Genomic DNA, 26,334 nt, shown 5'->3' with positions numbered 1-26,334 from the left:
TACCATGTTTGTGCATCTTTGTGTGAACATGTGTGCATGTCTGTGTATTTGCACCCACACTCATGAACATGCATTTGTGTTTACATGCACATGTGTGTACGTGAACATGTGTTCATGGGTTTCTAGGCAACAGTGTATGCAAATATTTGTGTGCTGGCATATTTCCAAGCTTGCACATGTGTAGTATGCATGTACTGTGCAAATGTGCCTGCATTTGGGGTATGTACATGTTTGTATCCATCTTTGTGTGTCCACGTGTGCACACTTTGCATGTGTGCATGTGTTTTGGTGGGTCATGCATGCATGTTGTGTTGTCACTTGTGAGCACATAACTGTGTCATGTGTTACGTAGGCACATACTTATGTGCACATGTATGCTTTGAGTGTGCGCATCGCATGTGCACGTGTGCAGTGCATCCACGTGTATTGTGAATGCATGAACACGTGTGCACATGTTCAGATGTGTGGATGTGTGTCAGGGGTTGCGTGTGCTCATGTGAACGTGTGGGTGTGCACGTGCCCAGCCTGGGCAGAGCCTCCGTGAACTGGGCTGACTGAGAAGGCTGGAGCTGCAGGGTACCGAGGCAGGAGAGATGGGGACAAAGGAGAGACAGCTATGACCAGGGGCCATCTCCAAGTCCTGGAGGAGGCGAGATGCTCTGCAGCCTGGGCATTGTGATAGCCATGGGCAGGGGCACCTCCTGATACTGGAGGCTTCCCTGAGCCCAAGGGTAGAGGCCTGGGCTGCACTGCCACCCCTAATGGTGGGAACCCAGTGCCACCTTGAGTCCCTAAGATGCTGCTGCTGAGCCCACAGGGCGACACCTACAGGACACCAGTGCTGCCCACCAGCTGTGACTCCTGGCCAACTCTTTGGAAAGGGGCTAATATCTGGGTGGCAAGGAAGGGCTGCCAGGCCAAAAGAGGGCCTTGGGCCTGCGTGGGTTTGGGGCCACGTGGCAGATGCCACTTCTAGTCCAGATAACCCAGTTTCACCAGGAGTTAGGTGTCCTGGCCCTGCTGACTCATCTGAGACTGTGGACAACACGGAACTTGCTTGGGAGGACGAGACCACAGAGAAAGAAAGCCTCACCCCATGCAGACCCTCACCCACACAGCCCTGCTGGGCCACACTGGGCCACAGGACTGCTCTGCAGCCTCATGCTGGACACTGGGCACCCAAGTCTCTACCCCAGCATCTGTAGGGGAGGCCACCTGGGATCATTCCTGGACAGATGCAGAGCCAGAAAACCCCTCCTAGGCCCTGGACTCATCCTTGGGTGCCAGGGTGTGACCCCCAATGGGAACCTCAGAGTGAGGAGGGGGAGGAGGAGGGCAAAGGTGACTCACATTACAGAAACAGTCACCCTCCAGGTCTACACGATGGCTTTAATATAACCCAGTGTGCAGTATCTTTTCAAGAGGTGTTTGCTGTGAACATGATGTGAACAGTGACGTTCACACGGGAGGTTCCCTGGGCACCTGTGGGGCAGGCGCTGTCCTAAGAGCCTCATGGGATTCATGTATTCGAGCCTTGCACTAACCCGAGCGCCATGGGTGCTGTTTGTGTGTCCCACTTTGTCACAGAATAGATGAGGGATACCACCAGCATCAGGACTAAGTTACCATTTTTATGGTGCTTCTCTCGTCCCCCAGCCAAAAAGAAGCACAACTGCAGAAACTGAGGTTTGAAAACAAAGACAAGAAGTGGTGCCACCTCCACTCACCCATCCTGCTGACCAACTCATTTTTCCATTTTTGATTTGGAATTTGGATTTAAAATAAAAATCTGGGGGGCTAGGGGTGTAGCTCAGGGGCAGAGCACGTGAGCATGTGTACGGTTCTGGGTTCAATCCCCAGTCCTACAGAAGCAAACAAGACACCGTGCAACAGAATCAGCAGAGGACTTGACCGGTTTAAAATGAAAGTCCAGATTCTGATTCTGGTGGTGTCCGAGGGCACACTGGAGGCAGTGCAGTGGGCCACGGTGACACACGGTGTTCCATCGTCCTTGGCCCCATTCTTCTGCAAACTCCCGTGTCCTCCCTGGAAGACACAGCAGAGCCTCACCAGCCCATGTGTGTGGTGTGGACGGGCCCTTCGGCTTCCCGCAGGCAGGGGAGGCGGGATCCGAGTGCACACGGGTTTGCCTTCAGCAGCAACAGAAACCCCATTTTAAAGAAGTGCTAAAAGTGTGTGCGACACCCTGACGCGCGTCCTGTGGCAACCCATGGTGTTGTGTGTCTGTCTCACACTGTACGCACACACAGTGTCCTCTGGACCTTCCCTGGAGAGGGGGCAGTGCATTATTATGAGCCTCTCTAGATGGAAAAGCGCATTTGAATACAAAGGACTTTATTTTCTCCCAAGACCAAGAAAGTTCTCATGGGAAAGAATTCTTTTTGACAAGCGTCTAAAGAAAATGAAAGGTCGCTGGACCTGGGAATCTGAACGTGGTCAGCAAACCAAGCTCCCTTTCAACCTCTCACCTGATGTGGTCCCCAGCCAAGCCCTGCTCTCCCCAAAGCACAAAAGAGAATGATTGGAAACCGAGCTCTCTTCAACTAACTGCGGTGGAGGGTCTTGGGCTGAGGTAGACAGTCTAACTTCTACCCAAACCAAGCCACTCGGGCCCAGCCTGTGTCTTGCCCATCAAACCTGCACCTCCTTGTCTAGCTCAAGTTCCATCAGCAACTTTCACGGCAGAGCAGGAACATAACAGAAAAATAAATCAGTGCCTAATGGCTTCGAGAACGGAGGGGTTCACAATTACACGGCATCCACACGCTAATCTACGACTCCAGCCTCGAAAGAGCTCGAGAGCTGACTCCAAATTCCTGCAGTGATAAGGGGTCTCTGCATTTAGCCAGGCTGGCATAAAAGAGTTTTTATGATAATTATCTTAGTGAGGAACGTTTTTGCATTTTCTTTCTGCTGGATTCAGAGTTTAAGTGGGGGTGGGGAGTGGCTTTTGGGGCGGCAAAGAAGCGACCTTGACAGCAGAGGGTGGAAAAGTCAAATATTTGATGTTGGACTATTGTGTGTGGAAAGCAATTAGCCCACAGACGTTTGATAGATTATTAGGAAAATGTAGACTCAAGTTATTTAATATCGGGGGTTGGAGGCAGGTGGGGAACAGGAATCAAGGTTTTTAAAAAACCTTTGGAAGAAAGAGATTTCATTGTACAAATGAAATTCCGGAGTCGAGTGCTCTCCTTAAGTTAAGTAGATTTATCTCCCGGAGCTCTCATGCAACATCTAAGATTCACAGGTCTTTTCAACAATTATTTTAGGGAAAATGAGACCTCCCTCTTGCTACTCAAATCTTGCAGATTTATTTTTCTTTTCTCAACGGCCTAATTAAAACCAAACTTTAGAGGAGAGCACAGACAGCACCCGGCTGGCAAAACTGTCCTCTGTGGCGATTTCCTTTCTGCCGAGTCAGGGACAGAGACTGCTGCCCCATAGAGGGGGGACTCTGATTGCTGGGCCAGGCATGGGTTGAGGGGTAAACTAAGGCAGTCTTGGGGGTCTGGTCCTAAAGCCTTCCTGCTAATTCCAGCTGCCTGGCCAGCCACACGGCTCCGTCACCGGGAAGTCAGAGGGGCTCCTTGGAGGAACTCGGGGTTAATGGCATTAATCATTAAACCTTGGTATGTTTGCAGGGGAGGGAGAGGAAGCAGGGAGGAGGAGCCCAACCTCCCTCCTTTCTCTGGCGTGAGCAGGGATCGCTAGTTCTGGAAACAGCTAGACAGAGAGAAGGCCTTTCTGTCCACTGGTGTGGTCTCATCCAAAAAGAAGCTGCTGAACATCTGTTTAGCAAAGCCACTCAGGGCCACCGACCCGTGCTCACAGGCCGTGTGGGCCCCCCTCAAACCACTAGCCCAGGAGCCCCGGCTGCTCAGCACAAGGAAGGAATGCCAGCCTGGGCTCTGGAACCAAGTCTGTGGGAGCTGGCTTCTCCTCGAGGGGTGCAGACAGACAGAAAGGGGCACTGGCTGGTCACATCCTAAGGGACAGGTACTCTGATGACAGAGAGGGAAGGAGAGCAGAGAGGTTGCCCAGGCCTGCAGGGAGGAGCAGAAGACCCACTCCACCCTCGAGTTGTCCTCCCACCCAGTAAAGGCTCCCAACTCTCCTGAACTTCGAACTGCGAGTGAACATCACTTCTGAAGACCCATATGTAACCATCTCCCTCTTATCTGAGACGACAGGAAGCCCCAAAGTGAGCAGGGACAGACTTCCAAGTCACAAAATAGGCTATGATTTTTTTGGGGGGTGGGAAAACTTATAATGGAAATAATATTAATAGAGCTTTACAAATCACTATAGTCAGAACTCGGCAGGCTACGATGGCCCACACTGTCCTAGCCCTTCTCACATTTGGGGTGAGACTCCGAGGTCCCAGGGAAGGAGGGAGGAAGCCCCCAGGCTGAGGGGTCCAGCAGCACTACATCAGCTGACCTGGGGTCTGCAAACACTGGACACTGCATTGCCAGAAGCCCAGCCCCCCAGCACGTGGTGTGACGTGAGGAGACACCTGGTACCTCCTGCGAGGGGTGGGGCCCAGGTGGCGGCCCAGTGGGGTCTTACCATCCAGGCTGGGTGGCACCGCGCCAAGGGAGTAGGCACTTTCCTTCACGTGCACCAACAGCTCCTCACCCGGCTCAATGTCCTTAATGACTTTATAATAAATCTAGAATGAAGAGACCAGAGAGAAGGGTAAGCATGGGCACTGCCGCTATCCGCAGAGCTCCGTGCACACTCAGCCCCACAGGCTGCAGAGGTCGCTGTGGGGAGGCTGGCCCACAGGCCACTTGACCTGGCTTCTAATTGCTGCTAAGAGGTTTCCCTCAGGAGTTGAGCAGCGTGTGCACAAAAGGAATGGAGTCCGTTTTAATTTGTTTCATCCTGTTTTGGGATATTGATAGAAGAGGGTGAAAAATTAAAGAGGTGAGGGTCAGTGTCAAGTCCCCAGTCAGGAGGTCTCCTGGAAACCCCCAGACTGGAGCAATTCTCACTGGGAGCAGGGTTTTGGATCCCTTCTGTGTCCTTTGTGGGTAGAAGCGAGAGGCCCCGTGCTGCAGAGACAGAACTGAGCACCAGCTGGCCACCAGGGGCTCAGAGTGCAGCGTGAATCTGGTTGTTTTTGAAGGTGGCCGAGAGCAGGCACAGGCTGTGGGTAAGGACACTGCCTGAAATTCCCACAGGAGTGATGCACCCCAGAGTCACGGAGGCTGCGTGTGGGAGGATGGAGGACCTGCCATAGCTTAATGCCCAGCACTTGGCAGTGGGCTGGAGATGGGGGTGCCCTGAGAACACAGTGGGGGTGCAGGACAGATTGTACAGCCTGAACGAGCACTGGGGTCGAGGGGAACCACATCTGGAATGTCTGGCCCAGCAGCTCTGACCTGGGCCATGTCTCCTGAGAAAAGTGGTCTTCTCTTGGCAGTGGTGAAGGCAAAGGGTCAGAGGAAGAAACCTCTAGCAATTTAGAAAGGGAGGCAGGCCATCTTGTCACTGCAGGTCCCAGGGACTTTGGGGAGGACCCAATCTGAAGGCACAAGGACTCGGGACCCCCATGTGGGCCACTCCTCCCTGGGCGTAGTGACATCTTCGGGCTGGAAGGGCTAGAGGTGTGGGCACTTTTCTGTCGGGGCCATCAACTGCCTGCCTGTGGCACAGGGGTGTTTGGGGCTCTATTCTGATACCTGGAACAAAGAGCTTCCGGGAACCTGCCACCTGGCCCCAGGACTGCCCTGGGAGATCCTCAGCACCATCCTCATGGAGGAGGGGTCCAGGATAGAACTGAATGGGCAGAGGGTGGAACACTGACCAGGAAGACAGGGCTGGGTAGACTCAGGCTCTCCAGGGGTTGAGGGGAGGGGCTGTCCTTGCTGTGGGTGACACTTCTCCCTGCACTCTCCAGTTAGTATGGGTCAGGCTCCATAGCAGCTGGCCCTGGTTGGGGTCGGTGGCTAGAGGTGGTCAGCACTGCAGAGACAGAACTGAGCACCAGCTGGCCACTTGCCTCTCTAGGCTGCACATGCTGTCCCCCAAGTTGAGGGCTCTGTTACCCATCCAACTCCACAGGACACCAGTGAGATTTCAGGACACACAGAGAGGCTCCCCACAGCCCGGAACTCACTGGCTGCTATTCCCAGGACTCCCAGCGGCCACCCTACATGAGGTAGAAAACACACAGGTGCACACACATATATCTTATCAGTGTGTGAAGTTCTTCTACCAGCAGTCGGTAGTAGTTATTTTGTTTGGCAGTTATTTTCAGGTAGATTGATAAAATAATGAGTAGATTTTAAAGGGGACCAAATTAACTTCATTAATGAAACCAATTAAAATCCCAGTTTTGTATCATCTAAAAAAAAAAAAAAAAACCTCTCATTGGCTGAATTTAAAAAAAAAAAAGTCAGATTTAAGCCACAGTGTTTCAAATTCGGACACAGAGTGCAGAAGGCCAGGAAGTGGCCACGCCAGGGGGCCAGCAGGGGACCCTTGGAGCCACAGGGGCAGGCATGGTCAGGAGTTGTTACCAAGTGGGGCGGCCACACTTCCCCCCACCCGGCCAGAGCTGCCGGCAGGTGGATGTGCTGCGCCCCCAAGGACCCCCAGTGCGTAGGCGGGCGGGAGCAGAGGGTGCGCCCAGGCAGCTCCTACCCTCCCTGCCGCCCCCCCAAGCCAGCACGTTCCCACCTGGCGACCCACACGGTGGGTGCATCCTCCCGCAGCTCTGCCTACTTAGATGGGCGCAGAGGTTGGGAGACCCCCCGCCCCAGGCCGCCAGCAATCCTGGGACCCCACACCGTTCACCCCGCGGGAGGGCCTGTCGGCCTCCTAGGAATCCTGCCCCAGCCCACCCACTTCTCTCTGGGCTGCCCGGATCCCGGGAGCCTCAACTCCCAACTCTGGCTCAGGGCAGCCGCGCCTCCTGGAATCCCCACCCCGGCTCTGGAAACTGCCCAGCCCTCCTCCTCCGGCCTCCTCCCAGGGCTGCAGGGACCCCCGAGACCCCACACCCCCACACCTCTGCTCCTGGGATCGCCGGGCCTCCTAGGACCCCAACTCCTGGCTGCGAGGACGGGAGCCTCCCGGGGGACCCTCCCTGCCGGCGCAGTCACCGCGCCGCAGCCTCGATCTAGCGCGTTCGGCCGCGGGCGCCCTGTCCTTGGTCCCTGGGCCCGGGACCCACTCCGCGGCTGCGGGGCGCCTGGCGGGGGCGCGTAGGGGACACAGGGCGGCAGGCCGGGCAGCCGTGGCCGCTGGGACTTTGAGCCGCGGACGGAATTAATCGCTATTAGCGCTAATCGCAGGGCCCAGGGCGGGGCCGGGGGTGTCCCCGACCTGCCTCCGCCTGGAGGTGGGCATGGAGGTGAACAGGAATCAGCGCCACTGTTTCCAAACTCGGCCGACCCCGCCTTTGCCAACGGCGCCGAGGTACACGGAACAGCCGCCGCGTTTCCCGGCCTGTTCCAAATGGCCCAAGAGGCGTTATCGGCCAGGCGCGCGCCGAGCGCCACGGTTTCTTGTCCGCGGTCCGCGGTCCGGCACTTCCCGGGACAAAGGCCGGCTTCGGTGGGACGCGCGGCAGCGGTGGCGGACGGGGGCTGGGCATCTCCCTTGCAGGGCGGGCGCTACAGACCGCCGGGTACCTTACCGCCCCGGGCTCCTTCCGTGCAGGGCCCGTCGTAAATTATATTGCAGCCCCTTAAAAATTCCTGCAGACGGTTTATTGTGTGGCGCCAAATTAGCATCGCGGCTGGGGCCGAGTTTTCACAGGAAGGAAGAAAGTTCGTTCAAGGAAAATGAAGCCCCAGAGTCTGGTATCCTTTAGCCCCCAACCGGCCTTTTAGGAGAGGGCCGGAGGGCGCTGGCACTGGGGAGGCACCAGACCACATCTTGCTCAGGTGACAGCGCTCAAGCGCCCGGGCTTTTTCTGGACATGTCCACTGCACTGTTTAGGTGGGTGTGGGTCCTGGGTCTGTGCAAGGTTGGGATCCTCTGTGACCATGGGGTGGCCGGTGGCCTCCACCAACAGCTGAGGTTGCTAGTGCCGAGAGCTGTCTGTTCTAGACCAGCCTGGAGGGCAGCCCCGTTTCCTCCCCTCAGCTTCTCTCTGCAACCACAGGGCTTTTCTGAACTTGGGGAACAGCACAGAGCACAGGTCCTTGGAATCACAGCCATGCTTAGTGTCACCTGGCCGGTTCCTTGTCCCTTTGTCACTCTCCAGACCTGCAGGGGGCTCCTCAGAGTAAGCAGAGGTCTGGGACAAACAACCACCACCTTTTCTGCAAAAGCAGAGCAATCACTCAGGGAAGGAGGGTGCAGCACGGGTTCTGCCAAGAGACCAGCTTTGCGTGACCCGGAGTGTCAGTCAAGTCCCTGTCAAGTCCCCAGCAGTGTTCTGGAAGACACGTTTCACAGTGGCGCTAGGCTTTGAGGTGCTTTCTCCATAGAGTTCCTGACGTATATTTTTTAGTTATCAGATCAGTTCACAAGCAGAGTCCCCACCTTTGGATTGAAGAGTTAAGTGCCCCAGTGTTCATTCCCACGTAATCTAAGAATTTTAACATTTAAATAAATGAAAAACTCTATCCAGATTATGTGGGTGTTTGAATGACTAGATTCAAAGTCAGGTTCAAAGTCAGCGGATCAAAGACAGGTGGCCGTCTCCTCCCTGGAATCATTGATTTTTTCCAATCTATTAATTAAAGTCCTGGACAACTGTATTTTTCCTCTTCCTTGACTAGGTATAAGACACTTTAAGGGGATGGAAATGTCCTTCCCTGTTCTTAGAAAACGAAAACCCGGGCTGTGGCTGTAGCTCAGTGGCAGAGCACTTGCCTACCATGTGTGAGGCACTGTGAAGTTCGATCCTCAGCACCACATATAAATAAACAAATAAAATAAAGGCATTCTGTTCATCTACAACTACAAAAAAAAAAAAAAATCCAAAAGAAAAAGAAAACTCAATCTCTCAGCATCCCAAACTTGGGAATCCCCCTGACTTGCACCAGCAAAGGTTTTGTGAGGCACAGACAAGGCCTCTACCACCACAACCCACATTGGCAAGTGGAATTTGGATTCCTCTAAAATCATTGCTGAAAAGAAAATTCACCTAGCAACCCACAACCCTCCTGTCCTCCTAGAGACAGACTGGACCATCCCTGGGGGTTTTCCTGTGAGTCTAAGACCTCTGAAGAGACTTGGTGGGTCCCAGCACTGTCTCTTGGTGACTCTGGAAACCTCACTCTTTACTTTAACTGCTTGCTGGCCCCCAGCTGAGCTGTTACCTTCTGGGTCAGGGCTGTCAAGGCCAGCTGAGGGTTGAGCGTTTGGTTTTGAAAAACCAACTTTAAAACTCCAGCAGGAGCAGCGTTTGCAGCTGTCTGCGGCTAGAGCAGAGGTCTTCATTTCTCCTTCCCCAGATGCATGCTGTGACCTCAGGGGCCTTCCTCTGGTCTGTGTTGTTGCCTGCTTTCTCAGAGCTGGGCAGGAGCAAAGAGGACAGCAGTTCTGGGCTCAGCATCCTGGGCAGGCTCCAGAGACATGCAGACGATTCCTTCCTCTGGCCAAGAGGATAAAGCTCATCTGTGTCCCTGGGATTTGCCACGTTCCTCTCTTCCCATGCAATGCGGATGCAATTTTATCTGTGCCTAAATTATTAGTATTTTGTTGCTGTAGATTCTGCCATCTTCCCCGCAGCTCAAACAGAAAAAAAATCTACGTACTTATTCCTTGGGTACAGTTTGTAAAAATATAAATTATTAGTCCATAGTTAAATTAGCAAGATTCTTAAGTGGCTTCTTCTAATAAAATGCGGCATTTGGTTAAGAAGGAGCGGGAAGTGAATTCTGGCAAGTGGTCATTGTGATGGCGCGGTTGAATTTAAACCTTGTTGCTCTCACGGTCAGTTTGTTCCAAAGAGAGCTTCATAACAGGTGGCAGATTTTCTGAATCAAAACAGTCTTGTGAGCTGGCTGAGAGTCCCCCAACTCCAACTCCACCCTCCCCATTTCTAAAGAGAAAACCGCATCCAATTGTTGGAGGCTAATTTTGGAACTGACCAGAATGAAAAATTTATGATTTTGAATTAAAAAAAAAACCATGTGAGATAAAGTCAAAGAAGAAGTAGCCTCTCTATGCTTGTTGACACCACAAGTCTCCTTGCAGGTGAGAGAGCCAGGCCCGGGAGGGCTGAGGTGGGCGTGAGGGAAGGGCCTGTCCCTTCTCAGGAGCTCTCTCGGGCAGGAACTCTGGCAGCCACAGAGGACCAGGAGAGGAATCCCATCACCTGGATGGAAACGTGGAGCAGGGCCTCTGAGGGCTTCCTGCAGTCCCTGAGGCCAGGCTTCCAAGTTTACACGTCCTGACCACCAGCAGCAGGAGATTCAGGTGGAGAACAAAGCCTGGTCCTCGGTTCAGAAGGCTCCCCTGCATCTGGAGGCCACATCTCCTCTGGGGACTTAGCTTCCAAACTTTCTGTTAAGATGTGACAGCCTCTTGTTGTTTGGCTCCTTTATCTTCTGAAAATTGGGGCTGAGATCATGTGTCTTGAACTTTGAAACTAAGCTCAGGCCTTGCTAACCTACGTGTCATGGGTTCCCTCCACCAGTGTCTGTGCTGTAGTGGAGGTGGGGTGTGTGTTGTCCGTGCACACGTGGATGTGTATGTGTGCTCACGTGTGTGTGTGCATGTGTGTAGTGGGGTGTGTGTTGTCCGTGCACACGTGGATGTGTATGTGTGCTCACGTGTGTGTGTGTGTGTGCATGCATGTGTGTGTGTAGGTGTGGGAGTCAGTGTGTGGTGTCTGTAATTGTCCAGAAATCCTGGTAGAAGGCCTTGGGACCATGGAGATCTGAGAAACTCCGCTAATATTGTGTGACGTTTCCTTCTTAAAGAGAAACCTGTCTTCAAAACCTTTTTTGTTGTTAATATTTGAGGAGGGTTTTTATTTTAGCTCCACAGAGGGTCAAAGCAGGCTACTTTGAAGGAATGTGTGTCCCCGAGGGACCAGGAAACCAAGGTGCTTTCTGCCAAGGCCGCGTTGTCCTGGGAGAGAGCTGCTCTGCTTTTGACCACTACTGAACACGCAGTTTGAGATCTATTATTCCCTTCCAAGGTGTTTTCAAAAGTCATTTCATTCAACCAACCAATATGTATTGGGAGTCTGTGGGTTCCGGGGAGTGACTTTTCTTATTATTATAGTTTGGAAATTGCTATCCCCCAGCTGTTCGTCTGCCTTTGGTTGCTGGAATTCCAAGCTGAGGTTTCGGGATGGCTCTTGGACCCAATGTCCCCTGCAGCTCCCTGCAGGTCACCTGTACCTGCTTCCGTTGTGCTCCGGGGGCCACTGCCCTGTGGTCTGTCCAGTTCCGAGGCGCAGTCTGGGAGACACTGGAGGGGATCTCGGGTGCCCCATACGCCTGCAGTGTGAGGGGTCATTGCTCCTGTCTCCCTCGGCCTGGGCACACTGGAAATGCCCAGGAGGAGGAGCCACTTCTGTGGGCTATTAGGGGTGGTGTTTGTCAACCGCACACCCCGAGTGCCCCTAATGTGTGGCTGTGGATCCCCCACAGCCCTGAAGCAGGGAGAGTCACTCCTGGGAGGCAGAGGGGCGTTGGAGGGGCTTCGCTGTCGAGAGGGGTAGGTGCCAGAGCCTGGTAAGTGCCCCACACCAGCACAGAGCTTCAGAGCCGGCAGTGTCCCGAGACGGAGGTGGGGCTAACAAAGGCCAACAGGAAAGGGCAGGTCTGTCATTCTGTCCTCGGGTCCTGACAGTGGAAGGACAGTGAGCTGCAGGGCCAGTTCCACACAGGCCCGTGTGGAGCTAGAATAAACGAGTCCCTGGATATTCCCCATAAAGACAGGGCTTTGAAGACGCCTCCCCTTTAGGGTTGGTTTCTACAGAGCTGGCCTCACAAGTTGCCCACCTTTCTGCTTCGGTTTATTTTGATGTTCTAGTAACATTCATTCCCTCGATATAAGAGCCTGCCTCCTTCACTACCTGGTCTGTCTCACAGATGCTGCCCTGGCCAGCCTGGGTGCACTGGCCGCTGCCCCTTGGCATCCTCCAGACAAGCCAGCACAGGGCGTCCCCGGACCTGCTCCAGGAGGGCTCAGCAGAGCTCTGGGTGCCTTGAACCTTCTCACTCACATTCCACTTTCATCTGGAGGCAGGAAAGGTCTCCCCTTTAAAGTTCTGTTTTAATGTCCACGGTTATTCTTTTGCTCAATTTCTGTATCATTATTATTTGCAGTTAGGAAAAGTTGTTTTCAAAGCTTTGGGTTCTAACCAAAGGCCACGGAAGTCCTAGTGGAGAGGTGGATCCACGCCCTTGTTTGGAACCAGCTGGTGTCCAGTGTCCGGTAAAATCACTGCTTGGTCCAGACCGAGCTTGAGTCAAAGGGAGATCAAGCCACGAGGAAGGACCTTCGGCAGCCCGGGGCTGCCCAGGTCTCCCGCGCTGTTTCTTAACACAGAATATTTCTCCAGAGTCAAGAGCCTTGAAGCGCCTTTAACAGCCTGCACGGTCTACACAAGAATGTGGCCTCTGTCTTTTAACAGAGGTCTCCACGAATGTCTTTTAAAGTCGTAGGACCTCATTTTGCAAATGAAATCTCCCTCAGAGCCCCAAGACAGGCAAAGCAGATGGCCCTGCAGGAAGGGGCTGGGAGTCCGGCACCTCAGAGGAGCCCAGTGGGAACACAGGACGGAGGCCACTGCTGGGCCTGGCTGGATGTGGAGGTCTCCAGCCCACCTGCAAGCTCCAGGTGAAGCCAGGGGAAGTGGCGACCAGCATGGATGGGTGGCCTCCTGGAGTCTCAAGAAGCCACACGTCTCCACTCCCAGCTGGCACGTGGCCTCGGTGACCGCCCTGGGTACGGTCCACAAGCCTGCAGGACCCTTGGCCCCGGGGCTGGGAACAGAAGGGAAGGGCTTCTCACCCCTGTGGGCCAGGGAGAGGACCTCACAGCTCAGGAGGCATCCGGCTTGCTCCTGGCGGGAAGGGACCGTGTCAAAACAAGGCCAAGCCCTCGGCAGGCTGGGGCTCTGGGAGGGGGCTGGGTCTCAGTCTGGCTTGGCCTGGGAGGTGCCCCAGCAGCTTCCTGCTGGCCAGCGCTGACCCTTCTGGAGAGCTTGGTGAAACCCGGGTTCAGACGGGGCTCCTGCGGTTGGCCTCTCTTCCCACCTCTCTCGTGTCTCGTGGGCAGCAGCATCCGCAGGGAGCGTGGCTCTTGTGGTTGGGACCCTGCCTGCCCTGCTGCCCTTGTCAAGGCCACCACCTTTCAGCTGTCAGTGCTGCTGGCCTCAGGCAAGATGGCTGACTGAAGGCTCCAGGGGAGCGTCCCAGGGCAGCTAAGCACCCCAGAGAGCCAGCATTGGCCAAGTGTCAGGCAGCTGCCCCATAGCAGGACAGAAGCCCCCGGCATGGGCTCAGCTGTCCCTCACCGAGGCACCTCCATCCACCCTGGAGCGTGTCCCCTAGGATAACTCCGAGGGGCAGAGCCCCTGCGCACAGCCTGGACCTACCTGCTCGTTGATCTGACACATGGAGAGGTTCTGGTCATCACAGGAGCATGCCACACGGACGTACTTGAGCCAGCTGCCAGCCCCCACCTGGCTGGCATCCACGCAGAACTTCTCGCTGCCCAGGTCTTCAGAGATCTGCCAGGGAAGAAGCAAACCGAAGGTCAGAGGCACCCAGTGTGCTCGGGGCTGCACGCTGCCTTGTCCCCGCAGGCTCAGGGGGACAGCACGTGAGCACCGGCCTCAGCCAGCCACGTGGTTATCAGCCAGGCCCTGCTTGGCCCAGCTGCTGAGCCCGGCGACCTTGGGGGCGGGGGACCCTTTTCCTTTCTCACCGAGCAGGTCTCAGCACGGCAATCTCCCCAGCAAGGCTGACCCAGGTGTGAGTAAGCAGAGGCCACTGCGTCTAAGAACAGAGTCCTCTGCTAAAGACAGCCCGAGCGTCGGGCTAGGAAAAAATAAAAAACGCTTTTGAAGGTAAAGGTGTCATTGGGGGTGCAGCTGTGTCTGAGCCTGGGTGTGTGCTGTCACCGAGTGTGTGTGCCTGCGTCCCTGTGCTCATGCTCACACCAGCCTGCACATGGCCCTGGAAGTCAGAAAACCATCCGTTTCCTTGAAATCGGAACATTCCCGGTGCCGAGCGGTGGCGGCGAGTGCCCGGCTCTCACCACACTCCCAGGACACCTGCTCCGGCCTGGCTTTCTGGTGTTGCTGATGCTGTCTTTTGAATCCCACTCCTGACAGGCAAGTGGCACCCTCTCAGGCTTGATTTCTGATCTGTGTCACCGTCTTGCCTCTGAGAGCACCGTTCATGGGAGAAGGTCTGAGCTGACCTGCTGGCCACTGGGGCAGCTGCACTTGAGTCCAGCCTCCCGGCCTCCCCTGCCCGTTCGGTGCCGGCCTCAGGTTCTGGGTCCAGAGCCTCTGAACCAGCAGCATCATGGACATACGAGGGCAGGAGTGGGGGAGAGAGGCTGGCGGGCAAGGGATAAGGCCACTATCATGTGGAGAGAGGCTGAGTCCAGGTGTGCAGGTATGTACGGGCCTAGGGTGCAGGTGTGCCCAGGTGTTCAGGTGTGTCTTGGTGGGCAGGTGTATCCAGGCATGTACAGACAGGCATGTCAGGTATGCAGGAGGTTTCAGGTGGGCAGTGTGCCCAGGTGGACAGGGGTGATGGGAACCGGGAATCCAAGGGGTCCCAGGGAGTCGGGGTAGGAGGCAGTGGCCATCACATGGGACGTGGATGCTGACTCCAGAATCCTGAGCCCCCGAGCTACGTCCTCCAGGTACTCTGTTGTGAGGAGTAGGATGTGGGAAAGGGCCTGTCCACCTGCACTGCCCACTTCCACCCACAGTCAGGTGCTTTGAATATAATTGAGGTGCCCCCATAAGTGCGGGGATCCTTCCTGATGGCCTGGGCCTGCCTGGCTTCAGAGTTGTTGGGGAAGTGCCACCCCCGGAGGTGGCAGGGACCAGTGTTGCTGGGGTGCATGGCCCTGCTGTCGGGCCCGTCTGTGCACGGCTCCCCATTCACCCCCAACCACAGCCCCTCCGGAGCCCATGGGGTGCCGCTGTGCTTTAAGCTGCAAGTCTCTGAGGGGAAATGCTCAGGCCCAGCCAACCTGGAATGGGGCTGGGCCCTTGGTTCTGAGATCTCTGAGGCCTTGTGCCAGCCAGGATGGGGTAGGGAGAGCAGGAGGGCAGAGAAGGGATGGGTGCTCCGTCCCTGCCCTCCAGCCCCAGGAGGCCATGCCCCTGACCACTGGTGCTGAGTGTCCATCCCCAGTGTGCAGATCCCTGGCCTGGTACGCAACACTCCCCTGCCCAGCAGACGCTTGCTGGGTCTCTGAGCCCCTGTGGGCCATGGGAGTCTTTGGAACTCACTGAAGTTCTATTTTCATAAAGGTCAACAGCAGCCAGAGGCAACGCGGAGACCCATGGTCCCAAACCCTGCGTCTGTGCCTCCTGCTCCTCTTCTCCAGGGACTCTGGCAGGAGCTGGACCCTGAGCACACAGGGGGTGGGGAGGCCAGCTCAGCACCAGGTTGGCACATCCTGTTGGAGAACAAGGGCACATGACCCTGTGCCCCCAACCACACTCCTCCCTGAGCCCAGTGACCAGGAGGGGCTCAGGATGCCTCCCAAGAGCAGGACCCTCAGCTCCAGGACAAGGGTGTGGCCTGCACCTTTTTCTGTAGGGGCCCCGTGGAAGGCTTGGGCCTTGTCCAGGGGGTTCTGTGACCACTGTCCGTTCAGGGCTCAGAGTGGGGGTACTGAGGACCTCACGTGAAACATGAGGTCACATGAAGAAGACCGCTAAGAAGGCCGCTAAGAAGACCCAGGCCATCAGCCTGGGTTAGTGGCCTTCCACCTGTTGGGCAGCCCGGCCTTCTGCTTGGCCCCTGGGGGGAGTGGTCAAGACAGAGGGACCCTCCCTGCCCCACTGTGGGGTGGAGCTCCTGTGGGCCTCCGCTGCACCTGGCTCTGTGAGGTCTGCTGGTCGGCTCCCTGGGGCTGGCCTGGCCTTGGCGTCCCAGGCCTGGGCCTCCTCCCCCAGAAGTCCCTGCAAGGGCAACCCCTGTTGCTAGCTGTGGCTGACCAAGATGCTTTCAGTGCCTGGAGCTTGTTGGCACCCAGCTGTGTGCATGCAGGAGCGTGCGTGCGTGTGCCAGTGTGTGCGTGTGCCAGTGTGTGTGTGCGTGTGGGGCCAGCAGCATGGTCCCAGGGACCAGTAGGCTTCAGGAAGAGATCAGTCAGCCCCTGTGGGAAGGGACCCGAGGCAGATGGCTGGTCCACCTGGCCCTGTGACCACCCAGGTGTCTCCTGGAGTCCATGGTTGGACACAGCCCTCGAGCCCTTCTTGGCCTCCATGACCTGGACAGCAGGTAGGTGAAGCGCAGCACTGTGCTCCTGGACCCAGCACACAGCATGCTTAGGCATCCTGGTGGGTGGGCTGCCCACCTTCCCATGGTATCCCCCACTGTACAGAGCAGGCCTCCTTCCTGGGACACCTGCAGGGATCTGGACACAGCCCCGTGTCCTTCTAGCTGTCTCCACGCCCCAGCCAACATCTGCAGCTCTTAGAGAGTGTGTGAACATGGACCTGGCCAGCTGCTCTGCATGGGACGCTATCCAGAGCCTCTGGTGTGCCTCTGTCCTTCCTGGGTGCAGAGACCCACATCCCAGAGCCAATGAGTCCTCCAGGGCACTGACCCCCAGTGCCAGCTGCCCTTTCCCACCCTGCAGGCAGGCACCACTCTCGGGGCTGAGAGCCCATCCTTCTAGCCATTCCTGTCTCCCAGGCCTGTCCTCATGTCTGGAAGGCCTGCTGCCCAGACCTTGACTCTTGGCACTGTTACAGGGCACAGCTACTCTCTGGTGGCTCTTAAAGCTTCAAGATGTTTGTCCCCGGGTGGGCACCCTGGGCTAGTTACCTCCTTTTGTCCAGAGGCTGAGAGCCTCAGTGCCTGAGTGGAGCCGAGTGAACTGCTGACCCTTCCCCCTGGGGATGCCCATGAAGCCCCTGTCCCAAGGCCCTGGACCAGCAGTGGATGAACTGGAGGCTGGGCGTGAGTGGTCGGTGGCTGGGCCTCACCTGAGATGCCAGTTCCCCTTCCAGCATGGAGTCCAGCCCCACAGCTGCACTGCTGGGCCCAGCTGGGCATACTGGCAGACGCAGGAGGGGCAGGAGTGGGGGCAGGGCCCTGGGCTGCAGCTTTTCTGTCCAGCTGGGGATGTGCCCAAGGCGGCCCTAGCCTGGGGCTGCTGCAGAGACCTGGCTCCTGGCTGCCTTCCTGTTTGGAGCATCAACAGGCCTGGGCCATTTCGGCTTCCAGAGAGGGCACATTAGAGTGCAGTTGCCCAGTATTTCCCCACGTTAGGGGAGGGGATACGTGCCGCAGGGCTCAGCTCTGCACCCAGGCTGAGCCCTGGACCGCCTGCTCCCCTCCAACCTAGACTGCTCTGGAGGCCATTCGAGAACCACCAGAGAGACAGTTTCTGTGCCCCACTGAGGGAGTCATAGGATTCTCCGTGCTCTGGAATCCAGAGCAGGCCCAGTGGGTTCTGCTGCCTTGGGGGCAAGACTCACCAGTACCCACAGTGACAGAGCCCTGTCCCCAGTCCTCGGTGTGGTGAACCTCAGGGCCCCAGTAGCCTCTGATGGGGCCAACTGGACTCTGGTGCTATTGCAAGGAAGGACAGGGAAGAGGAGGCCTGGTGGGGGAGGTGAGGGGGCCGCGCGCCGCCCAGAGGGACCCTTCACCTGGCCAAGCGTGGTCTGCACCGAGGCTCTGACGCCAGCGGTGCCTACCCGTCCTGGGCAGGGAAGCCCACTGCCCTCCCGCTGGGGCAGGCACGTCCAGCCATGCCCAGAAGCCAGACCACTGCCTGGGCCTAAGCTCCACATGAGGTCATTTATCTGTGACAGTTTCAGGGTCATTTGGGCCTCACAGGAGGTAGATGAAGACCAGAACTGGGTGGGAGAGAGGATGGAGGAGGTAGGTGCTTGGTTCTGCTCACACACGAGACGTGGGGTGGGAAGGAGGGAGGCAACCCAGCCATGGGGTCCCCTGGTCAGCTTTAGTGACCACTGCTTGGCGGCTGATGTGGCAGCAGGACTGAGCCTCCCTCCTGATTTGGAATCTGGCCCCCTGTCCAGGCAGCCACCCGAAAGCCTATTCTTGGGCTGTTTGGGGCTGAGCCTCGGGAATCCCAGACCCTCCAAATGAAGCCGCCCTCTTGCCCGCTCACCCCCACCTGGCCTCCCAGGACCCCCAACCCGCTGCCAGCTCCCCCAGCTCATAAATCTCCCCCATCAGAAATGCTGAGTTATGAAGCGAAGGGATGGAAAGTTCTCTTAACCTTGACGATGTTTTTCGCACGTCATTTGAGGTTTCCTGTGCCTCTAGCTGTGGCCCTCCGCTGGGCTGGCTCTTTCACATTTAATGGGCATGGCCAACGGCTGGCCCTCCGGGGCGTGTGCAGCCAGGACCTGAGGCGTCTGCCGTCAGCTCGCCTGATGGATTCTGAGCATGCGGGAGGAGCAAGGCCCCGTGTCCACCCTCGGCCTGTGTCCTGAGTGCCGTGGCTACACCACCCTCTCAGGGGCCAGCAGCATCGCGTCTGCCTGATGGCCAGGATGAGTGGGAAGCAGGGGAAGCTCTGCTTCTCACCCTGACCCCTCCTTGAAGGACCCCAAGGTGATTCAAAGCAACGGCCTGGGTGCTAGGCCTGGTGGCTCCTTTCCTGACGGTCGGTGCACACACACACGGCACCCGCATGCTTGTGCAAACGGGCACGGGCGCACACACGGATTACGACTTATGGCAACCATAGCAGATGAAACAGAGAGTCCATTCTTGTGACGGAAGGAGGAGGGAAAGGCATTCTGGAAACACCTCTGTCCAGTGTGGACGCAGAGCCCGGACGAGCTCATCAATCCCCATCCTGACTCTCAAGGGCTTGGTGGTGACATGATCAAGTGAAGGAGAAACTCGGCTGGCAGGGCAGGGCTGCAAAGCTCACGGGAGTCCTGGCGGTGGGGTCAGCAGGCCTGGGGCCCACTTGCTGGGGCTGAGAGGAGGGGGATGGCAGAGGGATGGGTGAGAAAGAGGGAGGGGAGGGGAAGGGAAAGAGAGAGGGCACTTTGCTGGGGCCCACTCCTAGAGGAAGCTGGCTGTGCCTCCTAGGCCCCAGGTGACCTTGGTCTCCACTGAAGAGTTCCCAGGGCCGTGGTATGTGCAGGGGAGGGAAGGCCAGGGTCCCAGGCCTTGGATTCAGATGCTGCAAGGAGGGGCCTGCTGTCTGATGGTGAGGGTCTGCTGACCGCGAAGGCGTTGGCTTTGCATCTGAGTTAGTGTGGGAAGAGCCTCTTTACCCAAAGCCAGGCCAAGAAGTACACATGTCGGAAAAAGAGCCTCCAAATCCTGTACCCGATTTGATGGAAACCACCGACCAGAAATCAGACCCCAAAAAGCACGTGAACACCTTGGGGTTCTCAGACACTCTCCTCCCAAATCCTCAGACTCTGGGGTGCTGTGTAAGCATCTCAGGGCTCACGGATCACTCCCACAAATTCTCAGACTCTGGGTGCCAGGGAGCTACCAGGGTGACACCCTGTGCGCCCCCCAATGCTGAGTTCCCGAGCCTGCGCCCTGGGGCCTCCTCCTCCTCCTCTGGCCATTAGGTCCCCTCCATCTTTTCTAGGTGAGCCACCTGCACCTCTCCCTCCCCCCTGGGCTGGGGCTACACCTGGCAGGGAGAGGCCCGCCATCTATGAACTTTGCTGAATAGCAGAAGGTGGGCAGCGGTCTGACTGTGTGCATCACCTGAGCCACGCCCGGATCTCAGGTAAACAGCAGAGGGGGCCAAGAAGGGGGGGGGCTGTGCGAATCTGGGGCCTCAAGGGCTGCCTCTCGCCACCTGCTGCAGCTGGATCTCAGGCCCTTCCTGTGGCCTGAACAGAAGCATGTTCCAGGGTGTCCCCACACTCTGCCCTGCCATCGTGCCCCTGTGGCCTCAGTGAGGCATCTTGGGGGCAGGGCTTCCTCCGTAGCACGTGGCTTGTCCGTGGTGGCAGGTCCGTGGTTCTTGACCCATTGGAAATAAAGGGGCAAACTGGAGTTTGACGTGGTGCTCCCTGACCCAGTGAGACAGGAATACGATACAGACCCGTGTGAGTGCAGAGACCTCTTGGGGTGATGGACAATGGCCAGGAGAAACAGGGTCTGTTGAAACTGGGACCAGCAGGCAGATACCTGCACTGGCAGCCAGCGGGGTGGACGAGACCCGCCAGAGGTGCTGAGTGCAAACTGGGGGGTGACAAGGAGGCCTTAGAGGCTGTCCCCTCCTCCAGGGGCCAGCCCTGACAGCCATTCCCAACCAATGTGGCCCCCCTGGGGTCCTGCCTCACTGCCCCTTGGACACTAGGGGCTTCTGCTTTCCGACGGCTGGAGGTGCTGTCCGCGTGGTGAGCTCCGAGGAGCGCCTGCGTCGCCCGGAGAGCCTGCTGACGGCATCCAGGACGGAACCCTGTGTGTCCAGCCCTGCCTGGAGGGGGGGTCCCCTCTACCCTGGGTGCGGTGGGGAGCTCCCCCTGACACCCAGGTTAGAGGGTCGGTCCCCTAGTGAAACCCCGCTGTCACTGGAGAGACTCCTGGGTGGGGCCAGGGGCTCTTCACAGAACTGGGCCCATTCTAGGTGCCTGCTGAGCCTGGGGCCAGTTGACGGGAGTCCAGGACCCTCCTACTGAGTGGTGGACAGCTGTCACAGCCTGTGCCCCAAAGGCAAGTGTGCCCAGGAGGTCTGGGCCTTCGGCCACCTTGCTGGAAACAAGTCACGGAGTCCACGTTCTGCCATGGAGGCTGCTCGAGCCTGGGTTTCTGCCGTGGGTTCTAGGTCTTGGACACGTCCCCCAAGGCATGATGTATGACAGTCAGATGAGCTGACTGGGGCCATCGCCGGCTGTGCCAGTCTCTCTTTGAGATGTGTAACAGGTAGAGAAGGGTCTTGTCATGATGATGGGCAGGTCTACTTTCCAGGGGAGGAGGTTGAGGCAGCGGTAATATTGAGAAGCCCCCCAGGCCATGGCAATACTCAGAGCTCCCGAGCCATGCCCAGCACTGACCATTCTACCACACTCCCTCAGGCCACCTCTGGCCAGGAGGAGGAGTGGCTCCCCTACCAGTGTTGTGCAGTGAGAGCCCCCACCACCGTCCTTTCCCTGGGGTCACTTCATGATCTTGTATACGCAAAATAGCCAGTCTACTTTTGTCAGAATGCTTCTCTGAACTGTTTTATTCTGGTGAATCTGAGCACGGTACCCAGGATGCCCACAGGACCAACTTACACGTCTCCTATGAAAACGCTTCTTGCCGCTCACACTAGCCTTACACACGTGAGAAAGCCCAGCAGGTCACAAGTGGGTCCCACTACACCCAGAATTCAAAGCAAAAACTATTTGGGTGACTTGTTGATGCCAGCAAAGAGCTCCAGCCTCTATCAGCTCTGACCACTCTCTGCAGACAGCCTCCGACAGGGCATCTTGGGACTGGCCCATGTCCACAGGGGTGGCCAGGGACGCGGCAGGAGGCAGGTGCCAGGGGCTTGTTCCTCACTCACCCTGTGGCCTTTCCACTGGACTGCTCACTTGCCTACCACCCCAGGAGGACATCCTGAGTCCCTACTGCGGTCAGCCTGGGGGGAGGGCCACCTGGGTGAGTCGAGTCCTGGTCACTCAGGGCCCCTTGAGCTTCTTTTTTGCTCTCTGGGGGCATTTTGTGTGGGCATAGATGGGATTTTCGCTGCTGTGTGGACAACGGGGTCAGAATAAGGGCTTGGGGGCCCATGAAAGAGCCTGCACAGAACACACCACTCCTGACTGCTGCGGAGGCTGCTGGAGCCGCAGGGTCTGCTTGCTCAGGGGGGTCCTGCAGGGTCCAGGGCTGGCTCTGTCCACCCTGTCTCACCCCCTGTAGGCACTGCTTTGGGAGAGCCCAAGGCAAGTCGTCTGCCTGCTACAACAAAAGCCCTCTCCAGAAGCCTCTTGAATGTGGCTGAGCTCGGCCCACCCACTGCTGCCCACCTCTGGTCCTGCTGCTCTTGGCAGACTCCACCCAGAGTTTAATGCCCCAAGCCACCACCACAGCAGTGTCCAGGCAATCTGCTCTGGCAACGGCTACCCTTGGAGCATCCTCCAGGTCCCCAGATGGTTTGCAAAGTATTTCCCCAGTGTGCAGTGTCCATAGTATGGCCTGTCCTGTCCCCTGTCCCCCACCACCAGCAGGTCTTGGGTGAGGCCCAGAGCCCTGGCCCAGGCCCGGGGGAGGGAGGGACACAGGGCCGTTTCTGCTTCTCCTGAGGGTGCAGACACCAAGGGCCCATCAGTAGTTCACACTGGAGCCTGCGTGCGGTCAGGCGGGGAGCGGGCGGCCCTGTGCCTGGAGCTGGCACCCAGCACTCAGCCCTGACATTATGAAGTGAGATGCTTTTGCTTTGGTTTGGTTTTTGATCATAAAGAAGATTAATAAGAAAAGGTCCCACAACCCCAAACCAAATGCTTGTGGCTGCGCCCCTGCTCAGGGTACGCGGGGCCAGGGCTGCCACAGGAAGCCACCCCCCGCGGGGGGCGGGCGAGGTCCTGGGAGTGTCACACTCGTAACCTTTTTCTGCTTCTTAGATGGTGACAAACTGCAGAGCTTGCAGACCTGGCCACCCCCACAGCGGATGCTGGAGGAGTCCCCTGCAACCAGCTAAGCCAATGTCACTGGCAGAGGCTTCTAAATATAGCAGCATGTGGGGTCCTGGGCACCATGGCAGCAGGGCCTCAGCTTTGCTGGACAAAAACTGAGTGGCAGCTGAGTAGCAGGATGAGGAGCCCACCAGGGACCCAGTGGGACTTGCCAGGTGCCCAGTGGGACTTGGCACACAACCACAGGGAGGCTCCCGACCCTCATACCCTCTCGTGTGTCCCTGATACAGGCTTCACATGGGAAGGGGCTTCCAAATGGACCTTCAGGAGAACCAGAACTCAGCTGGACGCGGCTCCAAGTTCCCCCCCCGTTATTTCCTAGAGAGGGCAGCCATGTACAGAACCCAGGCCCACCGTGCCTGTCCTGGGGGCTCTCCCAGCTCACTGTTGGGCAGGAGGAGGGCGCCATTCCTCTGCACCCCCCAGAGGTTGCAGATGCTGTGGCCCACACTGCTCCAGCTGAGCATGGTCACTGAGACCTGTCACCGAGTGACAGAATGCTCACATCCACCCCAGGGCAGCCACTGTTTCTTCCACATTTGCAGATGAGGAAACTGAGGCAGAAAGGACTTTAGTGATTGGCCGGAGGTCACACAGCAAAAAGGGATGGACAGACTGGGCAGCAGGTATGGCTGCCCTCCTGGCTGCTTTCATACTGTCAGGACCAGCATCACACATACCAATTGTCCTCTCCTGGTAATCTCTCCTCTGCTTGAGGATGGGCCGAGGGTAGCCAGAATTTTCCCAGAGCCTAGCCTGAAACGAGTGTCCATTGAGACTCACTAAAGGTCTCCATGAGAAGATAGATGGGTGGATGAATGGATGGATGGGTATGTGCATGGATGGATAGATGGTGGATGGATGAGTGGATTGGATGAGTGTTGAGTAGATGATGGACAGATGAATGCACAAATGAGTGAATATATTTGGATGGATGGCTGGCTGGCTGGATGGTAGATGGATGGATGGTGGATGAAAGATGGGTGAATAGATCGATGTTGGATAGATGATGGATAGATAAATGGATGAGTGAGTGAATGGATGTTGGATGGGTGGGTGGTGAACAGATTGATAGTAGATAGAGGAATGGATGGATGGCAGGTGGATGGGTAAATGGATGGATGTTGAATGGGTGATATATGGATGAGTGGATGTTGAATGGATGGATGGATGAATGGGTAGATGATGGATGGTCGACGGAGAATGGATGGGTGGATGGATGGATGGATTAATGATGAATAGATGAGTGGGTGAATGCATTTTGGATGGATTGTGGGTGAATAATGAGTGGTGGATGGATGGATACTAGATGAATGATGGATGGATGGGTGGATAAATGGATGGATGGATGGATGGATGGTGGATAGATGGATGGTAGATGGATGGGTGAACGGATGGATGTTGAATGGACAGATTACAGAAGTGTGGATAAGTGGCTGGCTGGCTGGAGGAGAGGCAGTGTCCCCCATAACCTTTCTAGCTCCCACAGTGAGATCTAAGTTGATATCCCACCAATAGGATCCTCATCACATGGCATACTCTGGCCATGATGATGGCCTGCCTCACTTCCCCCTCACAGATGGCAAGGACCTCAAGTGTTCATTTGGTTGTTTCTCAGAGCCAGGAAGACAGTGTGAACATGTGGGAAACAAATGAATGGATCACGGCACTTGAAGACAACCAAGAACAGCCCTGACTACTCCCCATGTCTCCTGTGTCCACTGGTCTTTCTCTCTTTCTGGTCCGGGCCTTTTTCCTTCTAATCCCTCCCTGTGTTCTGCCGAAGGAGCTGCAGACCCTCACTGTGGGAATCCCAGCTGCAGTTCTTCCTGGGCTGGTGTTACAGAGTCACTGTCCTGAGGACAGTGTCATGGCTGTGATGTTTCCTGGGGTGGCCTGTTTCTCCAGAGCAGAAGCTGTGGCTGGCAGGTGGGTCCTGGCACACAGTGGGTGCCTAGCAAAGGCCTGGCGGGTGGCCAGGTTATTTTTGGTGCCTTCCCTGCCACTCACTCCATCCCCGAGAGCCCATCCCTCTTCCTTCTCCTCAGTGCAGGGTAGCCTGGTGACTCACCGCCTTCCATATCAGCCTGATGCTTTGAGGTCAGCTCTTGCAAATAGCTCAAATCTCAACAGACCAAGTCCAAGCAAATACCTTGCCAATCCCCACAAGAAACGGCTCTCGCTGCTCTTCAAAGTACAAAAATGGTCATTGGCAAGGGAGTCTTGGTGCAGACAGGGTTGGCTTGGGAGGCACTGCACATGGCCAACTCCAGCTTCTCCCAGGTATGTGGCCCTGGGCTTGCTTTGGCTCTGCAGAGACAGAACGTGCTCTTCCTCCAAGTGGTCTGTGGTGATGACCCTGCTTTCCAGAATGTCTGATGTCTTCAGGGGTCCTAGAGCCCAACTGTAGAGTGAGGATGAGCCCCAGGGTCCACTGACTGGAACCCAGTGCCCCGCCCCCCCTCCTTCCCAGCTGCAGGACGTACAGCAGCCAAGACAAGAGGGAAGTCAGATCAGCTTCTCGGGTAGCGTTGTCCCAGCCAGCGGCCACCTGGGTCCTGGTGATGGTTTTGCCTGCTAGGTCTACCCTTGGATGTGGGCTCAGCCAGTGATGTCTCTCTTGGGGCTGAAAGCCAACTTCCTTCCCAAACTGGGCAGGACAGGTCAAATCAGCAAGTTTGAAATGATTCATAGACAAAGGTGTGGCCACATCAATCTTGTGCCGTGGGTGGAACCAACCAGCAGCTGTCCCTCTTTCCCGTGTCCCAGCTAGTCATTGTTGACAACATACATCAAGGGGACCAAATGCGTCCCCCACAGCGGCATTGCCTAGATCCCCTTCACCAGCTTCACTCCAACATCCACTCAAGCCCAGGGAATAGAATCAAAGTGGTCTACTAAACATCTGATCACAAGCATATTCACATGATGCCGGTGACCCCGAACTGCTTCCACCAACCCAGTGGAGGGGCTGCAGGGCAGAGGGGCACAGTGTAGCCCATTACCCAGAAATCAAACTGGGGGCCAAGGAGCGTTTGAATCAGCACCTTTCTCTGGGGATTCTGCTACTCCACTTTTTCCTTTGATCAGACAAACATGGGAGCAGACCTGGTCCTCCCTCGGGAGCAGGAGGGGGGATCATGCTCCGGGGGGTGCTGCTTCTCCACCGTCTTGGGATGTGCAGAAAAGCCCATGGGTAGGGCATCTCCTGCGGAATCAGAGCAGATGTGGCTTGCAGGTATGCCATCGCTGGCTGTCCTGAGTTGGGGCACTTGCCCTGGTGACTGCCTTGAACTCTCCCCAGAAGAGGGGCTCGGTGCGAAGATGGCTCCTTCCCCATCGGGGAGCAGGTGCAGCAGGGGAGATGAGTTTAAGGAGAGGCAAGGCTAATGGTCTCTGCTCAATTTGGGGATCTCTGGGTCTAGTGGCAGTCCCACCCAGAGCCCCACCATTGTGCCTTCGTCCCCAAACTTCCCTCCAGAGAGAGGTGTCAGAGCAGAACCTGGAGTGGCTCCTGAGCCGGGATTTCTATCCTGGAG

General features: G+C 56.6%; 1 protein-coding gene across 6 annotated transcripts in view; it reads right to left on the bottom strand.

The window, feature by feature from the left end:
• The window catches only part of Prdm16 (PR/SET domain 16), a 307,066-nt gene that overhangs the window by 29,510 nt on the left and 251,222 nt on the right, over window positions 1-26,334 (bottom strand). For all 6 annotated transcript variants that reach the window (XM_071617269.1, XM_071617270.1, XM_071617271.1 and 3 more), the window contains 2 exons: window positions 13,550-13,684; window positions 4,594-4,696 (listed from right to left, as the gene is read on the bottom strand). In XM_071617269.1, the coding sequence (XP_071473370.1) occupies window positions 4,594-4,696; window positions 13,550-13,684 (238 nt within the window). The remainder of the gene's footprint in view (window positions 1-4,593; window positions 4,697-13,549; window positions 13,685-26,334) is intronic.

The sequence above is a fragment of the Marmota flaviventris genome, chromosome 10 (assembly GCF_047511675.1).
Source record: "Marmota flaviventris isolate mMarFla1 chromosome 10, mMarFla1.hap1, whole genome shotgun sequence".
Taxonomy (NCBI): Eukaryota; Metazoa; Chordata; class Mammalia; order Rodentia; family Sciuridae; genus Marmota; species Marmota flaviventris.
Note: the sequence above shows the minus strand (reverse complement) of the source record. Positions and strands in the feature narration are given on the sequence as shown.